The 22,205-nt window shown below is 38.9% G+C and overlaps 1 protein-coding gene across 1 annotated transcript in view; it reads left to right on the plus strand.

Moving 5' to 3' along the window:
• The window catches only part of gli1 (GLI family zinc finger 1), a 50,281-nt gene extending 29,499 nt beyond the window's left edge, over positions 1–20,782 (plus strand). Inside the window, exons 2-13 of the mRNA XM_087801843.1 lie at positions 8,896–9,005; positions 10,913–11,115; positions 11,780–11,866; positions 11,958–12,156; positions 13,210–13,378; positions 13,463–13,567; positions 14,652–14,792; positions 14,870–15,019; positions 15,084–15,248; positions 15,327–15,569; positions 15,642–15,954; positions 16,697–20,782. Coding sequence (XP_087657969.1) covers positions 8,935–9,005; positions 10,913–11,115; positions 11,780–11,866; positions 11,958–12,156; positions 13,210–13,378; positions 13,463–13,567; positions 14,652–14,792; positions 14,870–15,019; positions 15,084–15,248; positions 15,327–15,569; positions 15,642–15,954; positions 16,697–19,143 — 4,293 coding nt within the window. The 5' untranslated portion in view covers positions 8,896–8,934 and the 3' untranslated portion in view covers positions 19,144–20,782. The remainder of the gene's footprint in view (positions 1–8,895; positions 9,006–10,912; positions 11,116–11,779; positions 11,867–11,957; positions 12,157–13,209; positions 13,379–13,462; positions 13,568–14,651; positions 14,793–14,869; positions 15,020–15,083; positions 15,249–15,326; positions 15,570–15,641; positions 15,955–16,696) is intronic.
• Positions 20,783–22,205: the final 1,423 nt, after the last annotated feature.

Raw genomic sequence — 22,205 nt, forward strand, 5'->3', positions numbered from 1 at the left:
ATATTCTACAGCTTCGTATCTAATCTTTTGTTTTATTTTTTGGGCTCGAAAATGTTACCATAGTTCATTTATGGTTTATAGTTCAATAAGGTGTGTGTAAAATGAAATAGTTCTATTTCTTTTATTTACAAATAATGTACATTATTCTCTCCATGATCATTTTTTTGGTCGAAATTTAAACTTCCGGCCGGTATATGGCAGCAGTCATTATATCCTCCACGGCTAAAGGAACATTGAAATCAAGCAATGACTGAGGATGAGAGGATACAGTCGACTCCAGCAGCTTTTAAAGCTGATATTTGGAAATACTTTGGTTTTAAAAGGAATGACAGCACTTACTTTCATCAAGTGTCATGTGTTCTGTAAATTCAGCAACACCAGAGTCAAGTACTCGGCAATACTACAAACATTTCCTTGTTCCTACAGTATCACAGTATATTGCAATATATTATATCTTTGTCCCTGTACTGTGATATGTTTCATATTGCCAGATTCTTGCCAATACACAACCCATACATGTTATACCGATGACTGTGGCACGAGAGGTATTGTGGATCTCAGGCGACCTCAGGCCATTTGAGTCATAAAGCGACTGAGTCTCACTGTCTTTTGGATCAAAGAGCAACGATGTATAGAGCTGACAGTGTAATGGTTCATGTTTTCTACAGGTATTGAGATCAATGAACAATTTCTTTGAGGTGATGTAGAATCTAATTGAGTCATGTTCCCTTTCAAGTTTGTTCAAGTAGTCCAGGGAATTTTCTTTCTCCTGCAAAGCAACTTGAATCTTGTCCAAAGTCCGTCGTATTCACTCAAGTTCACTGTCGGATTTTGACCGAACTGTGTTTTCAGGCAAATTTCCCAGAGAAGATAGATTTTAAAACGCTAACTCTGCATCTCGGTCCGTTAAGCGAAAGCACGGCTTTTTGAGAAAGTATGATGTCATCACCCTGGCTCTTTAGTATTTTGAGTTTAAACCTGTCACTTCGCAGCGCTTCATTTAGCCCAGTCATCATGTGTACGCCTCAGTCAGTCGTTTAAAGTCAGGGTTATTCCTCTGAGGATAAGTAATCTGGTTTATATTTTATTTTAGGAATTTACAGATTAATATAATAAGAGGAACTTGTAATTTGAGGATATATTTGTATTTATTTGGTCATTTCTTTCTCTCCCCTGCTTATTCAGAGTATGCCGGGGTCACATGGGGCGGCAGCCTTTTTTGGCCACGTCAGGCTCAAAGGGTCAACCTGGGCACACCCTACGAATAACACAACAACACTCTGTGTGGTATGAATTTTTAGAGAGTTTCCAAAAATCCGGTTACACAAAACTACTTTAAGTAGACGCTGAAAAGGGATTTTCGACCACAGCGGTGTCACTAGCGATTCTATTTGATCAAAATCGTACGTGTATGACGTCCGCTTGCGTGCTAGCTCTAAAAAATTTGAGCTGTTCAAATCAAAAATCCAGGTCGTAGGTAAGTAGGTATGACATTAATCTTCCCTGCAGCAGGTCAGTGAGTAGAGCTTATTGTACGTTACAGTGATGTCTCCAGTGGCCCTTTCACTGGTCACACCATGGCCCCCATCACATTACGGCAGCTGTGAGGAATTCACGGAGCCAAGTTAAAAAAAAAGAGGGGGTAAAAAACACAGGGTGCATGAGGGGAGGGGGAGAAGGGAAGGAGAGTGTGTTGGGTGGGGGGGTTACAAAAACAAAAAGCAGAATTTCAAAAAAACAAAGTTTACCACCGAAAGGAAAACAGCGGGGCTAGAAAAAGTCAGTGGGCGAGCAGGAGAGAAAGAACGAGAAGAAATGAGAGAGAAGACGAGGCAAGGGATCTGGGATGTGGTTGGCTGTGGGCTCCGGCCCTGCCTTTGCCCCCGCACGCCCCGCCCGCCCCGTCTCCAGCTTTAACACAACAGAATCCTCCACAAGCCCGGCCACATCAGGAACGGCTGGCTACATTATAGCTGCCATTATCGTCTCTCAAGTCATAACAGCCAGAGAACACCCACCTCGACTGCAGCGCCTCCGAAAGGAGGAGGGGCTGAGAAAGAGAGAGAGAGAAGGAATGAGGGAGATATCCTGATAAGACGGAGGAAGAAAAGTAGCAACTAGGGAAAGGGTGGAGGGAAGAGCAAAATACTTTCAGATGTTTACACTCCTCGACAAGATGCAGTTGTTTTATATGGACTAATGTGTTGTTGTTAACAAAAGAACTTGCCGCACACACTCCCCGGTGAACCCCGTAAGAGGAGAGGGTCTTTTATCAGACGCCACATCTCATGTGCTCGGACATATGCGAGTTAAGTTTAAAACCCCATAAGAGGGGTCGGGTGAGGCCTTTGTCTGACACGAGCAGTGACCTGTAGAAATGTCTGTCCTCTCGAGAATTCCTCGACCGAGGGAGGAGGAAGGGACACTTTATGGGAATGTCACAAATATCCAGGACTAAACAATGTGGCTCTTGAACACAAACGGTCACCCGAGAGCTTCATTAAACGTAGCAGTGAACAGAAGCGGAAAAAATACGGTTTCTTGAGAACCAATATCCCTAATCCTAGGACAGACCGAGAGCCCATATGCTCGTGTTCAGGATCGACCAACTTTCTTTGGCTGGCTGCAAAACAAATACTGTTATTTAGAGATATGTCTTACTAGAATGAACAAGTATTTAATCCTGTACTGACTTTTTAAACTCATTATTACCATACATTTATTTATGTCCACACATAATGGACCCTCCTTAGCAGAAGTATTAAAAGACTCAAAGTGAAATGATAGAAGGTTAATCTAAGGGTACACATTCCATTCCATAATTCCCTTAGGGTCCACATTTTATACAGTTATGAGGAGGGGCCAACAAGCAAAAACAAAGACATTAAAAGTATAAAATCGAGCAATAAATCCAAGCTAAATATGCTAACATTATTTATTGTATTTTATTTGATCAATTGTTTATAAATAAATCTCATATAAAAGGACATTTCTTTCAAAATATTTTTGTATTCAGTTAAAACCTATTTGTGAGGCAATAAATACTCCAAAAAATGACAGGAGTGAAGTACAAAAGCCATAAAGTCATATTTAGAGACTAGTAACTAATAATACAAATAAATACAAAATAAAATGTTTAGCTGCTTCACAATCTTGACCTCATGAGGGAAACATAAATATGTGCCAATGTTTGTATTAAAGGGTTGTTTTCGTATGAATTTACTTTGAATATGTTTCTGTTTAAGTAAACAAATCTACAAACAAGACGTGTGTCTTTTCATGAGGTTTCTGAAAGAGAGAAACATGTGATCTAAAGATCTAATCAAACTTGTTCATCATTGTGTTTAAACTAGTATTTTTAATGGTGTTTCTTTGATTTCGCATCTGTTGAAAGGGGAATACGATGGGATCAGGAGTGATGATGTATGAGGTGTGATGGGTTATTGGTTAGCCTCTCACCAATGCCGTGACCTGAGCTGGTCATTTTAGGATTTCTAAAAAAGCTGAACATCCTGTCTTCATCCTCGGTGGTTGTGTTCTTGCCCATCCTGCTGTCCGACATGTTTGGTTAGCTGCCTGATTTATGGCAGAGGTTTTTTTTTAAAGTGCTGCTTCTCCTTCCTTCTCGAGCCAGACGCACCACAAAATTATACTGTTGAGCAAACACTCGCAAATTATTGACCTGAAATAGAACAAGACACCTGGATCAACACCTTGTTCGATAGGTAATGCTGACTTTTTTGGAATGCTTACATGCTAAACTTAAAAAAACTCGGGAATGCTTTCTTATTCAATTATTCTGTCAAGTTACAGATTCCCTTTTTTGTGAGTCTTCATTTCAGAGTTCTCACTCATCTACATAAATGAGCAGCATCTCTTCACCGAGTCTCTGACAGATGCCCAAGCTCTAGAATAAGAAGCATCTGTTTTATAAGAAATATCGAATAATCGGTTTGTTAGTTTTGCCTCCACTCACACTCACTCATTGTAGAGTCCACCTTTTTGTTTTGTTCATTAGAATAATCACAGGGTTAATGTGTATTAACATTGATTAATCAGGTTCCAAGAAGACTGGAATAATTGTATGAACTTTATGTGTTCATTTAACAGTTAGTGTAATACAAACTGAAGCCCCGATACACTTCTTTTATCCAGTTACTATTGGAAACAAACTTTTTTAAAAAGAGACACTGATCGATTATTTTTACAAAAAGTTGCCACCAAGATCTCGGGACTTTTAAAATACTTGGTATATTTTTCCATATAAACTTTAATATAATTACAACAAATAAGAAATTGGCACTTGAATGTTCCAAAATTCTATCTTTTAAATTTTAGATTTGAAAAAAATTCCCCTAAAGTAAAAAAAATTAAAAATTGGGAGGAATAAAAGTACCTGAAGGCGTACAAAGTGTTTTTTTTTTTTTTTAAAGCACACTTAGTGCCAAAAAACATTTTTTAAGTTTAATTTTGGAATTTTGAATGGTGCTCTCATGACTCTGGACTGGACTTGCTACCGTGGTCACTACAGTCAGCACCTACAGAAATGTACTTTGGCAGCTGGATTGTTTACGTTACATCTTTTAATCCTGTTATCATGAGGACGAAATAATCCTCATTACTGAGTACATTTTGTCAACCCTAGTACTCTTTATATTCCTCCAGATACTAGCATGCAAACATATTATCTGAGTTATCAATTTATGGACTGGAGTTGTTTCTAATACACACTTTTTTCCTAAACTCCCCTGACTCAGTGGCCACCTGATTATGATGATCCCTCCCGGCGAGACTGACAGGTGTGTGTGGATGTAAATATGGGTGTGTGAGTCCTGGCAGTGTTTGGACCCCCCACACCCCCTTCTTGGAATTTATTAGCTCTGGACAGCTGATGTGCACCGCGAGATCTCTATTTAGCACTTCCGGCTAATTATCATACACACATCCAAAAAGCTGGCGCAGAATCGACACAATTAGCGCCAGACCGCCCACGTCATTTAGTCGCTAGCTAACTTTGCGTACCAAATCCCTCTGTTGGCCTGAGGGATTAAAAAGGTCCCTGCTGGCCTTTTAACACTTGTGCAACCTCAAAAACAGTCCTGAGAACCTGTTATGCTGCGAACACATAGCTTTCATCTCCGGTGGACAGCAGTTCCTCCGGTTCGGGTTTGAAACACTTGTCACTTAAACGGCAGCAACTTGATAGTCGGAGACTCAGTTCACAGCCAAGTTGATGTTTATATCAAGTCAAGTCAAGTCAAGTTTGTTTATTGTCAAATATTAATGTATTAAGATGCATACAGCATGAATGAAATTGTGGTCCTCTCTGACCCATGATGCAAAACATATGTATATGTTTTGACTTAAAATTACATTTTAAAATAGCAAGACCAAAACATCTAGAAAAATAATGAATTTCCTAAAACATCCAACTAAGTTTACATATTCATTTTCAGTTGGATTTCAGTATAAACAACATCCAAGATATGCATGTTATTAAACCATAGTTATGGGAAAAATAAACTTCAAGATTATTGGATAACTACTAGTTTGGGATCATAACTATAAACTAAAGTTACTCTCAATTATCGATCAGAACTACGGCTACTAACACAAACATGAACTATACTTTGACTAATATATAAAAAAAATCTAAATCTATATCAATATCTAAGGTAAAGTTATCAAAATTGTCATAGAAATGAGAAGAATTACACTCGTATATATATTACACTCATACTTTAATAATGAAGGTTCTAAGATATATATATATATATATGTATAAATATATATATATACGTTTTTATATAAAACTTAAAAAATAAATACAACTATGAATGAAATATGTTTGTGCAGAATTTATATAAAATCTTGATTTTAGAAAATAGTTGATATAGATAAAGAAATCAATAAATAAAAATTATAAAACGTGATATGATGATTACGTTATATTTTATGACTCTTCGATCTTGTCTGCTCTGTTTGCCTACAAAAGTAATTAATTGTACATTCATTTCAGGGACGTGTGGTCAGGAGAGGCAGGTGAGGCAGTGCCTCACCTCTCAATGCGCAATCCATCACAAACTGTGTTGAACATGCAATTGACGTATCTCTGCATGTCACCAATATAATGCTCACAGATACTTTTATTTGTCTTGATTCCCGACAGTCTGGCTGATACTTTTAACCATTAAAGTTTAATGTTTGTAAGGATCCTCCACAAACTACGTCATGGTGTGACAGGTGCAATGACTTTATCTACAGATAAAATTAAGATCAGAAACTGTTTTAATCTGAATCGTATAAAAAAGATATGAGACTAATAAAAATACAGTAGATATTTAAAAACTACATTTTGACCTGAAATAAAATATTCTTTGTTTTTCTCACGCTTATATTGACCCATTTATACTCAATATTTATCTTTTCATTTCATAATGAACTTTAGTCCTTATGCCCCACGACATATAAACCAATAAGATGCAACATAAGGCAGGTCTATCTTTCATTACAGCCAGTTAAACTGACTTGTGATCGAGTCGTCGTAACTTAACACTTTAATACAAATACAGCGCTGACATCATAATGCTGTCAAGCTAACTATCGTTGGGATTCTACACTCTTGAGGCAAACTTAAATCTAGAGAGTTCTCACTAAACTTTACAGTAACTTCTCCCCAGTAGGAAGAAATAAACGTTCGGCTTTCAAATTAAGAGCATCAGCTGCGTCTTACTTGTAATCCTTTAATATCACGGTCGTACTCTATACTGTTCAAATACACGTTTGCTAATCCTTTTATTATCTATTGATTGTTTAAAACGAATTTTGATTTTCAGCAAATTGAAAGGTCTCAGATCAATATGTTAAAGATTTTGAATATAGAATTTTAAATAAATTGACAATTAAAACACTTTATTTCATTTATGACTCTTATGTCAATGTCAAAGATGACATGTTTATGAAGCTATAAATCAATATTTATCCACAATCCAATACTATCTAGTATTCTAGTATATAGATCTAGAGGATGTAGACTAACACCCCACAAAATATCACAACAATTCAATATTGACTTTTTGAGAAAAATAATAAAAATTATTATTATTATTATTTTTTTAAACCTTCTTAGTCATATGATATTGTCAAAGATGACATGTTTATGCTATAACTGGCATGAAGGACATCAATCTTAATAAAATAATTTAAATAGTCTTTTAAAAATTGAAGATGCTGTGTGAGATATGAAATAACCAGTAGCCAATTGAATACATTTCCCCTTTGGTTCATTTACTTACTGTAAAACTGACACTAAAGGAGTCAGTGCCTCACCAACCATGAACCTCACCGCACGTCACTGGTTACTTTTATTTAAACAGGTTCAAATGTGATGAAATCTGCGTCCTGAGAGTTGAAGTCCTGGCCTGCTACTATTAGTATCAGGCCTGATGTGGTTGCACATAATGAGCAGGTGTTTGCTCCAGAGCTCCTTCAGCTAGAATTACCTTAAACATACACTCTCGCTGAAAGACACGGAGTCAATATGTGCGTGACACAATGGACGTCTCTGTTCACTGTTTGTGTTGCCGGGAATCCCTGAATATGTCTTTAAAAGCAACGTTTTCTCTTTCTCTCTCTGTTTGAATGCTACTTCTTCAGGAAGGGAAAGTGTGGCGGAACTTTCATCGTCTTTCATCAGTGTTTGTTTTGGAAAAGTTGTGTTTGAAGAAGAGAGATTAGAGAGCGGCGGGGTTTTGTCAAATGTGTATAGGATTGCATGTGCAGACGTCAGTGACAACTCCTGCACCTGACTTCAAAGTTTACCCTGAAGATCACGTTTGAATCCTCATTTAAAAATTAATACAAAATACAAAATGAAGTAGAAAATGTCTATTTTATGTTCTTGTTGAAATCTTCCTGGTTATAGTTGTATAATGTGTAATAATGTAATTGTATTTGCAAGTTTATTAATGAAACCTTAAAGCATATACACACAAAATAAAGAGTCATTATATATAAAGATCATTATTATTACTATGCTTTTTATTTTATTTGAAATACTAATTATGATAAACAGGGCACTGAAAAGTAAAACACAAACATTAATAAATCTATACATGTGTTTCTGCATTTATATCAATTTATGTTAACAAATCTAACATTTACATTTTCTCATGCATTTACCTGCATTTCCACATGATGATATAAAATCTGGAAATTACTGGTCATCACGTTGGTGATGTGTAATGGCACAAATATTCTTAATTTAACATGACATCAATTTAATTTAATCTCAGTATAATCTGAGTTAAACCAGTCGGACGATGGATGAAAACTTGAAACAAAGTTATTTGAGTTAGTGTGATATCTCTAGCTGTTGTTACTAATAGTTGACCATGTGATAAAATAATACTCATTGAGTATTGAATGTGTTTGAAATCTGGGTTCTCGCTACACTTTATGGTAACTTCACCTCAGTAGGAGGAAATAAACTTTCAAATTAAGAGCATTTATCAGATGCATCTTCCTTGTAATCCTTTATTATCATGGTTGTTAAAATCCACGTTTGCTAATCCTTTTTTTAATTCTTAATTCTGTTCATTCATTTAACATAATATTTCAGCTCTGACTCTTATGTCAAGGTTAAAAATGACAGGTTTATGAAGCTATAAATCAATATTCATCCACAATCGAACCCTGCCATAGATCTAGAGTATTGAATGTGTTTGATCATCTTGTTACAAAATGAGTTTCATCGTTGCCACGGCCATATAAAGATCTGGACACTCGGATATTTTTTCGTCTTTTGTTCTCATGAATTGCGATGTTGTTGTTTCACTTTCACTTCATAGTTGTTTATAAGTCTTGGATACTGAAGTCTGTCTGTGTGTGTGTCAGGTCCAGGGTGTAAGGGGAGCAGTGGGTGTCGGAGCTCCAATGCCAGTGGACATGCAGCCACACCAGGGGCTGTATCACTACGAGACGTCCCCCAACCAGCCGCCCAGAGGGTAAGACCGCGGATTACATGATTGGGCCTCTTAAATCTGCACTTTTGATCAGGAAAAAATAGGTGCCACCATAGTAAGAAACCAGTAAATCTTCACAGAAATACCCGTTACATTTGGGATCCATTGCAGCTATTAATGTGTCACTGGGCACATTTTCTAACTTTAGACTGAGACATTCACATACTTTCACCTGTTCTCCGTGTTTATTAGCAACTGTTGGATTCAAGACAACAAACAAGATTAGGTTTAGGATGCTCTCGCAAGAGTCATTAATCAAACGTCTGAGACTAGAAACGTTAGCAGAGACACGCAGAAACTTTTATTTAGGCGACACTATTCTGGTTTAAATATAATTAATGTCATACCATAATGTCATTTTGAACTAATAAATACATCTTCTTTAAATGAAGCTCAATTTAAATATAATTAAGTTGAATTGATATTTTTCACGAGAAAAAAAAAGGAAAAACGTATTAATGACCTTTAGAAATGTACTTCTAAGTTAAGTATTATTAAGTAAAATATTTAGTAATTAGGCACATACATGTGATCAATATGTTTTCACTTTAGTTTGAATGATAGATGTGTATACATATATATATATATTTATATATATATATATATTATTGTCTTATTGGATTTTTAATTAATACATTATATTAATGATGATTATTACAATGAAAATATTCAAGTGGAATTAGTTTATATTGTTCTTTTTTTTTAAAGTTTTTTTCATCATTATAAACATAGCAATGTTTGGAGCAGATATAAGAAGAAAAACATAATAATACACAATTTAAGAAATGTACAGAACTCATAACATATTGATAAAATATATTTTACACTGCTGGAGACATCATGGGATACATCTGGAAGTTACTTCATGTATGGAATATTGATTTGTAAAATGCATCTAAAAGGAAAGAATATTGAAAGCTCAAGATTAGATTTTTGTTTTAGTGCTTTCTGTGTTTTTGTTTTTCAGTGTGTTAAAAAAACACCTTTAAAACACGTTCCTCCTCCACGAGTTTGTCTGCAGCTATTGCTATTAAATTCAACTTTGTTAGTAAACGACAGTGACCCCTCGGTCGGGTCAAAACAATTCGGTAAAAAGAGCTGAAGTCCGGCTTCTTCTGATTGTTGTGGACATGGTTTTAAGCGAAGGCCTCGCTCCGCTAGCTCTCCCTCTCTCCCTCCTTTCCTTCCCTCCTTCCCTCCCTCCCTCCCTCGCTCATGCCACCCAGGTTGCGGGTGGACTCGGCCTCTCTCTGACAGCTGCTAATTACAGGCTGACCAGGCCTCGCCGCTCTCTGCATGACTGCCCTGCGACCCGCTCAGGTTACCCGGAGAGAAGGGCGAGCGCTGCAGGATGAGGGGGGGAAAAGACAGCAGAACGTGGAGATATAGACAGAAGGGTGATAAAGAGTATTCGGGGAATAAATGAGAGTTTAGGGGAAGCATCTGAATGGGAGGGGAGGGAGGGAGGGAGGAACTGTGGATTAGAGAGCACAGATTAAGCTGCAGTTGGTGGTGAAAGAATTAAAGATGTGAAAGGATGAAAGAGAAGATGGTGGGTGAATAAAAATGGAGGAGGCATCTAGGGGGGAACAATAATGATAACAAAAAAAAAAGAGGGGCTGAAATGACGGGAATAGTGTAGACAGGAATGGAAAGATGCCAGAGAACATCCTCTGTTGATAGGTGCTGGAAAGGTAGTCATCGCGCGCCCTCAAGCGGTGAGAGGGAAACATTGCATCCACGAATTATTTATAGAACGTGATACAATGATATTAAATCTTGGTGTTTTTTCTTTATTAATAGTTTGTTTGCAGAGTGTATTTAAGAGAAAATAAGTATGGCATAAATCCAATGTATTTTAATGTTTTTGTCATTTTAATTTTTTACAGCTTAGAGCAGTACAGCGATGTGTCGTCATTACGTGGCCCTCACCTCGGGGGTCCGCCGCAGGACTGTAGGCCCATGTACAACCCCGGTATGACGCACGGACCCGGGTCGGGGATGAGCCACGGCATGGATCAATACATGAGGCCGCCCCAGAACCCACAGCAGCTCAACATGATGGGCCACCGAAGGATGCCTCCGACCGAGGGTGAGTGACAGCTGCTTCTTCATGTCGCAGTTTTATTTTTTTTTAAATACTTTAAATATCCAGGTTGTATGTTATCTTTAACAGACCATTATATTTATGGTTAATTAAATTGAACATCCTCAAATAATGTATCCATTCAGCTGTTACAATCTACTTCCATTTACTTCCATGTATTTGTAAGATTTCTTAAGACTCAATATTCCATTGTTTTTTAATTACTATTCATTCATACCTGTTACGGACTATATTGTGGCTGAGAAGATATGTTTTTTGCTGGAAGATTTTGTTGTGAAATGCTTTAGATAAATGAATATAATGTTTATAAATACAACTTTATTCTCCTAGAGTCTTTTTTAGAAATTCTGATTTTGCATTTAACTCAGTTGTAGTGTTTAAAAAACATTTGAAACCCCTCAATATCTTGTGAAAACTTAAGTAACAAAAAACAGTAGTTTTCTCTTTTTGGGTATTCAAAATAATTTTACCTTCTTAAATAAAGGATTATCATAATTTGTAGTTATTAATTAAATAATATATAAAATAATAAATATTAATTTTAACATTTGCATCGTAATGAATATATGAATTGCTTGAAATGTGCTTTTTTTGTGTAAATATATATTTTCTTTCTGTTATAATTAATCTAATTTACCTGCTTCTCCAGGAAACAACATCCCGTACTGTAACCAGAACATCATGTCCTCTCATCACAACTTCTGTCAGCTTCCAGGATCTGATCAGATGGGAGACGGTAAAAGAATTACAAACAAATCCAATCCTTTAATGTTCATGAAAGATCTTTATTTTGAAAGTTTAATCACCTCTTTTTTTTTTGAATACAGGATCCAGATTCTCCACTCCTCGCTCCGTGCTGAAGCTGAGCAAAAAGCGAGCGCTGTCCATCTCGCCTCTGTCGGACGCCAGCATAGACCTGCAGACGGTCATCCGGACTTCGCCGAACTCTCTCGTGGCGTTCGTCAACTCGCGCTGCAACCCGAATGGCGCCAGTTCGTACGGACATCTGTCCGTCAGTGCCATGAGGTACGACAGAGTCAACAGTTATTGTAACACAACTTATAGAAGATGGCGACAAGATGAGAAGTTTATTCAGTATCTGAAATATTGAAAATATTTTAACTTATACTTGAACTGCTTCTATTCATTAGTATATAGAGTTGTTGATGATATTATTGTCAATGTATTTTCAGATTAGTTTGTTATTTCAAATATGTTAAAACACTATTAGCTTTAATATAAATCACCTTCCTACACAGGACTAGCTTGTCTCAGTTCCCTTTTCATTTTAAGTTAAAGTTAACATTTACACACCTGTACAATGATACAAACCTTAATAAAGCTACTAGTGATTTCCTCTTGTTTATAAAGGAGAATTTTACTCTATTTATTTACAGAAATGTTTGAAAAAAAAGATGCACTTGATTAAGTTTGCTAGCAGCTATAGCTAACAATAGATAAGTAATGACTTACCGTTTTGATATTGGAATAATTACTACTTAAATTGTATTGAATTCAGTTCTTGAACATATCTAGTTAAACAGTAACTTTAAGATTTACTTCTTCTATTACATACATATATTTAAGAGTTAGCTCTGAGGTTAGCTTAGCAATAGCAGGAATAATGTTTCTTATGGCTAACAGCTAAGCTAAAGTACAAATTAGTTGTTTGATCAGTTTATTTGAACAAACAACTGGTTTGAGTTATGTGCTATTTTAACAAAGCTCTGGGTGGACGTGTAGTTAAATGAAGAAAACTTTAAGGAAAACTCCATTAGGTTTGTTTGTTTTAAATAAGTCATCGAAAAACATTGGTGAAAATAAATCCACATTTTCTTAAGTGAATCATAATAAAACAAAACAATTATTAACTTTATTTGGTAAGAATATTTTATTGATTGATTTATTATTTAAAAGATGTTGAAAGATGTATTGTATTAATGAATTAATGGATTTAAATTACATACATTTCATAATATTCATGATAGATGAAGACATGAAGATACATTTTAATTGTTAAATATTTTCTTTTTTTTTGTTTAAAGACATGTTTGGTTCATTGTCTCTTTACATTTGCAGTCCGTCGCTCGGCTATTCCAACAACATCAACTGTCAGTCTCGGGGACAGGGCTCCATGTATGGGGGTGTTGGGGGGACGCCTATGGGGGGACACACACCAGTTCCCTGCCAAGCATCCCGTCTGCCTCCGCACAATCCTCGTCTACTTGTGCCACCCAAGCACGGACACGTAAGACACATTTTCATCGTTTCGACAGAGAATTTAAAATAAAAAAAGTAACACCGGTAGTAACCTCTCTGTTTTGTTTTTCAGCTGAAGACTGAGCCAGGCCTTGGTTTGATGGATGGTATGAACATAAAGAATCTGGAGGAGAGGTCGGAGGGGGACGTGGCCAGCCCGTCTTCCACTGGTACTCAGGTACTTTTGCAGCATTTGAACCAAGACACTTATTGATGAGAACATCTTGAAGTTTTTATTATCTTTCACTATCCAATTTTATTACATGCAACTGAGAGAAGATCATTTTATATTACTTGTGTGTGTTTTATTATATTTGAATGGTATTATAGTACAACAAGTTACTGTAACTTAATTCTTTTGAGTCCTAGAAACTTTACACAGTCCAGTTGACTCTCTTTTGAACTTCTTGGATAAGAGTTTAGTTTAGTTGGTGTCTTTTCTGCTTTTAAATTACTTTTGCAAGCCCTATAAAAAAGGAACAATTCCAAACAAATTTACTAATTTATATACAAGTTGTTCCATGCAAGCAGTGCCTTTTCCACAAAACATCATTTTAATAATCATTTTTATAATAATTTCCCACCCTTTCTTTTCTTACTCATGTGTATTTATTTTTCTATAGCAGATTAGTTACCAACGTCCAATGATGGCCTTTATTTGAGACATAATGTAAAAATGCAAGGCAAACCGAAAAAGGTTATCCTGTCATTAAAATTGTCATTTCAAAGATTCAGTTTTGATTCAAAAGACAACTTGTTATTTGCTGGTTAAGTTGACCTTGGAATGTATGCAGCTAGCACAGTTAAAAAGCAAGTACATGTATAGCAATAGGTTTTTAAAATGGCCTTAAGTTTACATTATTGATTACATTCCAGCTTTCTGTTTATTATTGTGTTTTACAGGATGGCTAATATTGCCTGACCTAAAATAAATACTGAAAAGGCAAAAAAACAACATATTTTCTGTATAATTCCATAATTGTGTGGGAACCTGCTTGTTTTTCAATAAGAAATTTCACTTAAAGGCATAATATAGAATCAAACTAATTATTAACTAATAATGGATGTAATTAATTTAATTTTAAAATTGAAATGAATATGTTTGGTACTTTTTTGACAAAGAGGAAATTGTCCATGTTGTTGGTAAAAATTATTAAAAGGTGTAGATTTATATTAACTTTTGTTTGGACTAGTTTAATAAAATTAACTTTATGTGATTTTAAAATAATTATCCTTAATGAATTCAACTTGTGTTTCAACAGGATCCGCTTCTAGGTCTGCTAGATGGCCGAGACGACATGGACAAGGATGATGGGAAACCTGAACCAGAAGCCATTTATGAAACCAACTGTCACTGGGAAAGTTGCAACAAGGAATTTGACACACAGGATCAACTCGTTCATGTGAGAAATCAAAACAAAGCGTGCTCGTGACCAAATCCAGAGAAGCATGACTTATTGTTGTTTTGTTTATCCCGCAGCACATCAACAATGAGCACATCCACGGGGAGAAGAAGGAGTTTGTGTGTCACTGGCAGGAGTGCTCCCGAGAACAAAGGCCGTTCAAAGCTCAGTACATGTTGGTCGTTCACATGCGGAGACACACCGGAGAGAAGCCACACAAGTGCACTGTAACTACAAATAAACTCTCAAGTTTGTATTGCATTCTATTTTCAAATTCTATTTCTCTTTTAGTTCGAGGGCTGCAACAAGGCCTACTCTCGTCTGGAGAACTTAAAGACCCACCTGCGTTCTCACACTGGAGAGAAACCCTATGTTTGTGAGCACGAGGGATGTAACAAGGCCTTCTCCAACGCCTCGGACCGGGCCAAACACCAGAACCGGACCCACTCAAATGAGGTAAGATCAGCACAAATTCAACGTATCTAATCATAAGTGGACTATGAGTGTGTAACTTTATGTGTTTTCGTTGCACAGAAACCGTATGTTTGCAAGATCCCCGGCTGCACCAAAAGGTATACGGACCCGAGCTCTTTACGGAAACATGTGAAGACTGTGCACGGGCCGGAAGCCCACATCACCAAGAAGCACCGGGGGGACACTGGCCCTCGGCCACCTGGATCGGCTCTGACGCCCAACGGCTCCAATTCCGAGCTGCTGCTGGAGAAAGAGGAGACCCGTAGAGAGGACTGCAAACTTCTGGCTCCTGATACTGCTCTGGTAAGACGTACATTTTGAATAAATATAACCCTGTGACCAGATGTTTAGACGCTTATTTCTCCTCACTTCCAGAAGTCGCAGCCAAGCCCTGGCGGTCAGTCTTCCTGCAGTAGCGAACGTTCGCCACTGGGGAGCACCAACAACAACGACAGCGGGGTGGAGATGAACCTGAATGCAGGAGGCAGTTTGGAGGATCTCACAGCCCTGGAGGACGGCTCAGCAGCAGGAGGTGGTGGTGGAGGAGGAGGAGGGGATCCTGGCACTGTTGGGATGTCGGCACAGGCTCTGAAGAGATTGGAGAACCTGAAGATTGACAAGTTGAAGCAAATACGTCGACCCACTCCGCCCTCTCGGTGCATGAACAACAAGCTACCTGCACTTCCCTGTAAGTTAAACCATAATACTATTACTATTAATACTATAATATTTTTTATTTGTGTATTTTAAACTCCCCTGGAGGTTTATACCTTAATAACCTTAACAACATGTGTGTGCCCATAGGTTTGGCAACAAGTTGTATAATAATAAAACAAAAAGTGATTATATTTTACCATATTTTTAGACCACTAGCTTATAAGAGGCATTTTTTAATGGCCGGCTCTATTTTTGTACATAAGGTGCACCGGATTATAAAACATATTTAAGTGTAGCTAAGCTGCGGCTTCCTAGTAGTTCTCTGGGATGTTCGTGGAGTAATACTTAAAGCTTCACAGAGTAATACTACAGAGTTTTGCGGAGTAATACAATGAAGCTTCACAGAGTAATACTACAGAGTTTTCCGGAGTCATACAACGAAGCTTCACGGAGTAATACTACAGAGTTTTCCGGAGTCATACAACGAAGCTTCAGGGAGTAATAATGCAGAGTTTTCCGGAGTCATACAACGAAGCTTCACAGAGTAATACTACAGAGTTATCCGGAGTTATACAAAGAAGATTCACGGAGTAATACTAAAGAGCTATCGGTATGGCGAAGACTTGCTGAGTAATACTACAGAGACTCGCAGAGGAATAATCATAGTCATACTAAAAATGTTTACAAATTTCTGAGCACTGTGTACTATATACAATTGGTTTGAGGTCAGTGAGTAGAACTAATCCAATTCATATTTTCTTCTATATTTTTAGGTACTGGAGACAATATGGGAATGTGTCCACCCTCCACACTCATCTCAAATCGTCGCGTCATGGAGCTTTCTAGTCACGATCTAGGAGGTGGGACCTCAATCGGCTGCAATGCAAACGACAGACGAGGGAGTGGAACCAGCAGCCTGAGCTCTGCCTACACTGTGAGCCGTCGCTCCTCCATGGTGTCCCCGTATCTCTCCAGCAGACGCTCCAGTGACGTTTCACAAATGGGAGGCGCAAGTGGAGGGGCGGGATGCCATCTCCTTGGACCGGATCAGAGTGGAGGAGACTCGTTGTCTCCAGAGACCAATCGCAGGGGGGCTCCCTGTCCAGCAGGGGGAGGATTGCCCGGTCTTCCAAACCTGACACCTGCTCAGCAATACAGTCTGAAAGCCAAGTATGCCGCAGCCACAGGCGGCCCGCCACCGACACCTTTACCTAACATGGAGCAGCCGGTGACACCTGGACGAAGAGGTGCCTTAGCCGACTTTCAGGGGCAACCTTTGCCTCCCTTCCTTCAACAAGGTGGTCCCCGTCGACACAGTGCGAACACAGAGTACGGCACGGGTGTCATCTATCCACATCAAGCGCCGGGTAACAACAGCCGACGAGCTAGCGACCCGGTGAGATCCGTAGCTGATCCGCAAGCTCCTCCCAAACGCTTCAACAGCCTCAACAATGTTTCCATGATGAGCCGCAGGAACGCTCTGCAACACCGCGGTTCTGACACAAGTCTGTCTCGTCATTTGTACTCCCCTCGACCGCCAAGCATCACAGAGAACGTTATGATGGAGAGCATGGGCATGGAGTCTCATCTCAGTGCAGCTGATGCCAGAGACAGATCCATGATGATGCCCCCTAGTGACAGAACCTTCATGGGATATCCGCCACAGGCTGCACATCTTTCCAATCAATTGTCACCAAGCCATGACTCTTTGGCTTGTCCAGACCAAGGCTTCATGCAGGGACACTATCAAGGGGGGGATGTTACCGCGAGGCCGGGTGGCATCGGTCATCCAGACATGTCTAATACACTTCTGCAGCAGGCGGAGTACGGCATGAGCACCTGCCAGCTCAGCCCCTCTGCCCCTCATTATCCAGCCTTGGGACAGGGTGGTGCTGGTGGGCCAATTGCCGGACAATGGAACGAAGCACATGCTCTTCAGAACCAGCGAGGGATGCCGTATTCCGATGTGCCTTCGCAGCAAACGCAAGCCCAGTTCAACAACCCGCCTGGTCTTTACAAAAATCTGGATGGATCCCGCAAACTCAACATCAAGCCCGAGCAGCAGTTCCATCCGGGTCTCGGGGGTAGAGACGCCTGTCAAAGTGCTAAGCTTCAACAGCAGCGGCAGCTTCACCAGCAAAATCAGGGTTACGCACAGCAGACCGGGCACCCCATGATGAGTAACTCTGGTATTCCCAGCTGTGACTTTCAAGGACAGAATCCAAACTCGTTTCAAAGTGGTGGCGGTTTGAGTCTGGGCTGTGCTGGAAATGCTCTTGCTGAAGGCCAGCGGTCTGAAACTCCCATGATGCAGGTGAAGGAGATGATGGTGAGGAACTATGTGCAATCTCAGCAGGCGCTCATGTGGGAGCAGCAGCAGGAGCAGCCCGGTGGGATTAAACCACCAACCCTGTCGGACAACATGGACATGGCTGGGCAGACTCCCATGATGCAGCACAGTCCACAGCAACATAACCAGAATCTCTTTCCTGGCCAACAGTATCCATCGTACCCCAATCAAAACATGGTCCCTCAAGGTCATGGTCAGGCCTCCAGCTTGGTGACTCCGAAAGAGCAGCAAGGTACCAGTCTCCAGGGCTCATGCTACAATCAGGAAATGGTGGTTCCAAGACCGCCTCAGGGGCGGAAACCTCTGAGTCGGCAGAACAGCCTGTCACAAGTTGGCGGGAACTATTTAGGAAGTTCACCTCAACTCAGTCCGGTCCATGCCACGGCCAGCCCCAGAAGAGGAGTCAGACTTCCCCCGGTGCAGCATCCACAGCAGCCACAACAGGACATGTTCTCGCCAGCGAACAACAACAGCCTGTACTATACGGGTCAGATCAACATAGATAAGCACATGGACCCTCAAGGTTGCCTGAGCCAGCCACACGGGATGGGATCAAACTTGACTCCAGTAGGTGGCACTAAAGCTCCCTATCCAGAGTCGGGTCCCATTTCTAATGCCTTAGAAAACCTGGACTTGGACAACGCTCGCATAGACTTCACCTCTATCATCGACGACACGGAGCCGTCTTCATTTAGCCCCATTAATCCTCTTGAGGGTCCGCCAGGTACTTCGTCCTCACGCCTGACCACACCCCAGACTTCTGTCACCCTGGCTGCTGGCTCCAGTCTGTCCAACATGGCTGTCGGTGACATGACGTCCATGCTGACGTCGCTGGCCGGGGAGAACAAATACTTAAATACACTGTCGTAGACGAAGAGTTTTTGTTGGTCACATTTGGAACATGAGGTTGTAATCTTTGTAACATTTCCTAATATGGGTTCCTTTGTAACGGTAGACAAATTGGTTGCACTTGGTATAATCGGTTGTTTACTATTCCTTAATAACCTAGATAACATCGGTGTAGTATTTCGGAAATACTTCCTATTTGGAATTATTCAAATAGAACCATTTGTAATGTTGCAATACAACGACCTGTATATCTCACGCGGGTGTTTTTCAGGTAGCGAACCATCACATAACGAAACAGCAACTAGCATGGATGTCTAACTCAATCAACAAGACGGATTCAAACCAAAGGTGCCTGACCACCCTTCTGTGACGCTTCATCTCCATCTCTTATGTGGTCTCTCTGTGCCTTATTGTCAAGGTCAGAAGTGGGTGTTTGTGCAAACGGGCATTCCAGTGACATGCGTCCGCTGAGAATAGAAGGATCTGTGTAAATACATTTTATATACATTTATATATGTTTGTACATGACAATGGGACAGCGTTTGATTCTGTCTTGTTCTAGATCGCCTTGTTCTGGCTTGAGAAGTTTCTCAAGTGGTATTTTTTTTTATACATTTCAACACACGACGACGTCAGTATTATACACATCATGCATTTAAAACATGCATGGACAACCGACACACGGACACTCAGGACTTGTTGGTGTGTGACACTTGTTATAGCATCGACTGCCTTTTCCCGACGGAGCGTTTGCACTCCTTTTGTTTACTGTTAAGTTTTCTAAAAGCAGTTGTAAAGTAAGTGCCTTTTCTAAGGTGCAAACATGGCAGATGAACTGTTCACTCTGCAGCTATTCCTTCCAGCCGCAGCCTTAATGATAACAACTCTACGTGGCCTATATGGAGGAGCCATGTGTCTTGTGGTAATTGACTTTATTAGGGAATATGAGATACACTTCAGCACCGCTATGAATCCTCACTAATCCCAAAGAAGCGATGAAATCAGGAGCCGGGGATGGCGAGGCTCCTCCGCTGCTCCCAGTGTGTTGAAATACTTGTTTTATGGGTACATTGAGGTACATTTGTGCCACTAATGAGTTGCGTTGCTCGCGAGCAGACAGCAGGTTGTTTTTCCGGATTTACATGAAACATCGTTCAAAGAGGACGATTCCTATCATTTTTATCATAATGGAATTCTTTTGTTTTGTTAATAACAATCAATTTGTGGCCATGTATCAAAGTATGATGAAATGATTACAATTGTTCAAATCGAGTTCCTCTGAACACAAACAACCAACCAAAGACAAAGTAAATGAGAAGCACAAACTTATCTTAACACACTTTCCTTGGCAATGAAAAAGACATGATGCTGTTCTGTAGAATGTATTAGATGTTTTGTACAAAAATGGTCCTTTTATATCAACGAACTTCATGGAGTTCTTTGTGTTTGTGTGTGCGTGTGTGTGTGTGTGTGTGTTTTGTAACTCTTCATTCTGACCTTTTTGCTGGCAAAAGAACAACACCTTTAGCAATAAATCTGTACAAGTAGCATTAACTACGATAGACAAAAAAAGTGTTATATTTTGTGTACAATTTTCTACATTTTTATACAAATGTGCTATATTTTACATGTTCAAAAATAAACCTGTTTAGTTTGGAAACTATGATAAGTCTCGTCTGTTCCCTTTGTTTCTCTTTATTTTCAATATCACAGAGCTGGACTTTTGATGTTTTCCCGCCTAATTTGATTCTTTTTTTGTTTTCTATTCATTTGTATTGTGGAATTATATTCCATATGATATATAGTAAAAACGTTCTACCATATATTTTTGTCAATATTTGTATTTATTTTATTGTTTAATTTATATGATTTTAAATGTGCTTTTTTCTTCTGGTAAATTGATAACAGTTATTATTAATTTAATTTTGTGCTTTTGTTTTTAATAAGATTTGTACAGCATATATTATATTTCAAATATGTACTGTATGTATGTATGTATGTATAGATAGATAGTTAGAAATCATTTGCAAGAAAATAGACAACATATAATTAAACATACTTTTAAAATATTTTCCCCATATTTTTTGGGGGGGAACCAAATAAAATCAGTACATTGAAAAAAATACATAAGTAATATATTACCACTAAATGTATGAAATTCACCTAAAAATTAAGACTTTTTATTTTATTATTAATAATTTATTATTATATATTTAGTTTAATATTATAAATGTCCATAACTAATCATGAATCTGTGTATTATTTATATTGTCTAATTATATATTTTTCACATTTCATTGCAAGGCAAAGACACAAGAAAAGTTCGGAATCATAAAAGAAAAATGATACCATGTTAATTCAAGTTGGTCTTTTAATTCAAGTTTAATGCACTAAATAGGTTCCTCCAACAGAGTGCAGTGCAGCTCTAGAGCTTGTGCTTGACTTTTCCCTTTTAATTATCTTGAAATAAAGAGTTGTTACAATGCTGCATGGTAAACTTAACATATCACCCTTTTAAGAAGTTAATATAGTTCGATCCTAACCCCTCATTTGTGAAGCACTGGACTAACCAGCCAACTTTCATCAAACTATATCTTGTTTTATCCTTTTCCCACAAGCTGATTAAAACTCTCTGACCTATGGATGTGATTAAACTGCGTCCGTCACAGAAGTATTAGGAGCTGCTCCGGTAGAACAGTTAATGAATGCTAAAAATGGCGTCTCTGCGGTGACATCAGAACCTGGACGGCCTCTCTGTGGTCAGGACTGGCACCGCCGCTGATGTATGCTTGGAGAGGAAAAGTGCATAACTCCCGCTTGTAAAAAAATGATCAACATGACATCCAAGCTTTTCAAAACAGAAGTAAAGCCGAGCATTTGTGAATGGAAAGTAGGAAGAGCGTCGGTTGACTGTGTCCAGTCGGGCTGGTGACCCCGGCCTGTGATGTCATGTTTATTTGTGAAGCCACCACAGGATACGGCGGCGTGGACGCCAGTTATGAGTTGCGACTTTAGGCTCCATCCCACAGTGTTATGTGAAGTTTGGGGGTATTTATAGTCGTGGCATATTTAACATTTTACTA

This window comes from Callionymus lyra, chromosome 10, assembly GCF_982586985.1.
Source record: "Callionymus lyra chromosome 10, fCalLyr1.hap1.1, whole genome shotgun sequence".
Taxonomy (NCBI): Eukaryota; Metazoa; Chordata; class Actinopteri; order Syngnathiformes; family Callionymidae; genus Callionymus; species Callionymus lyra.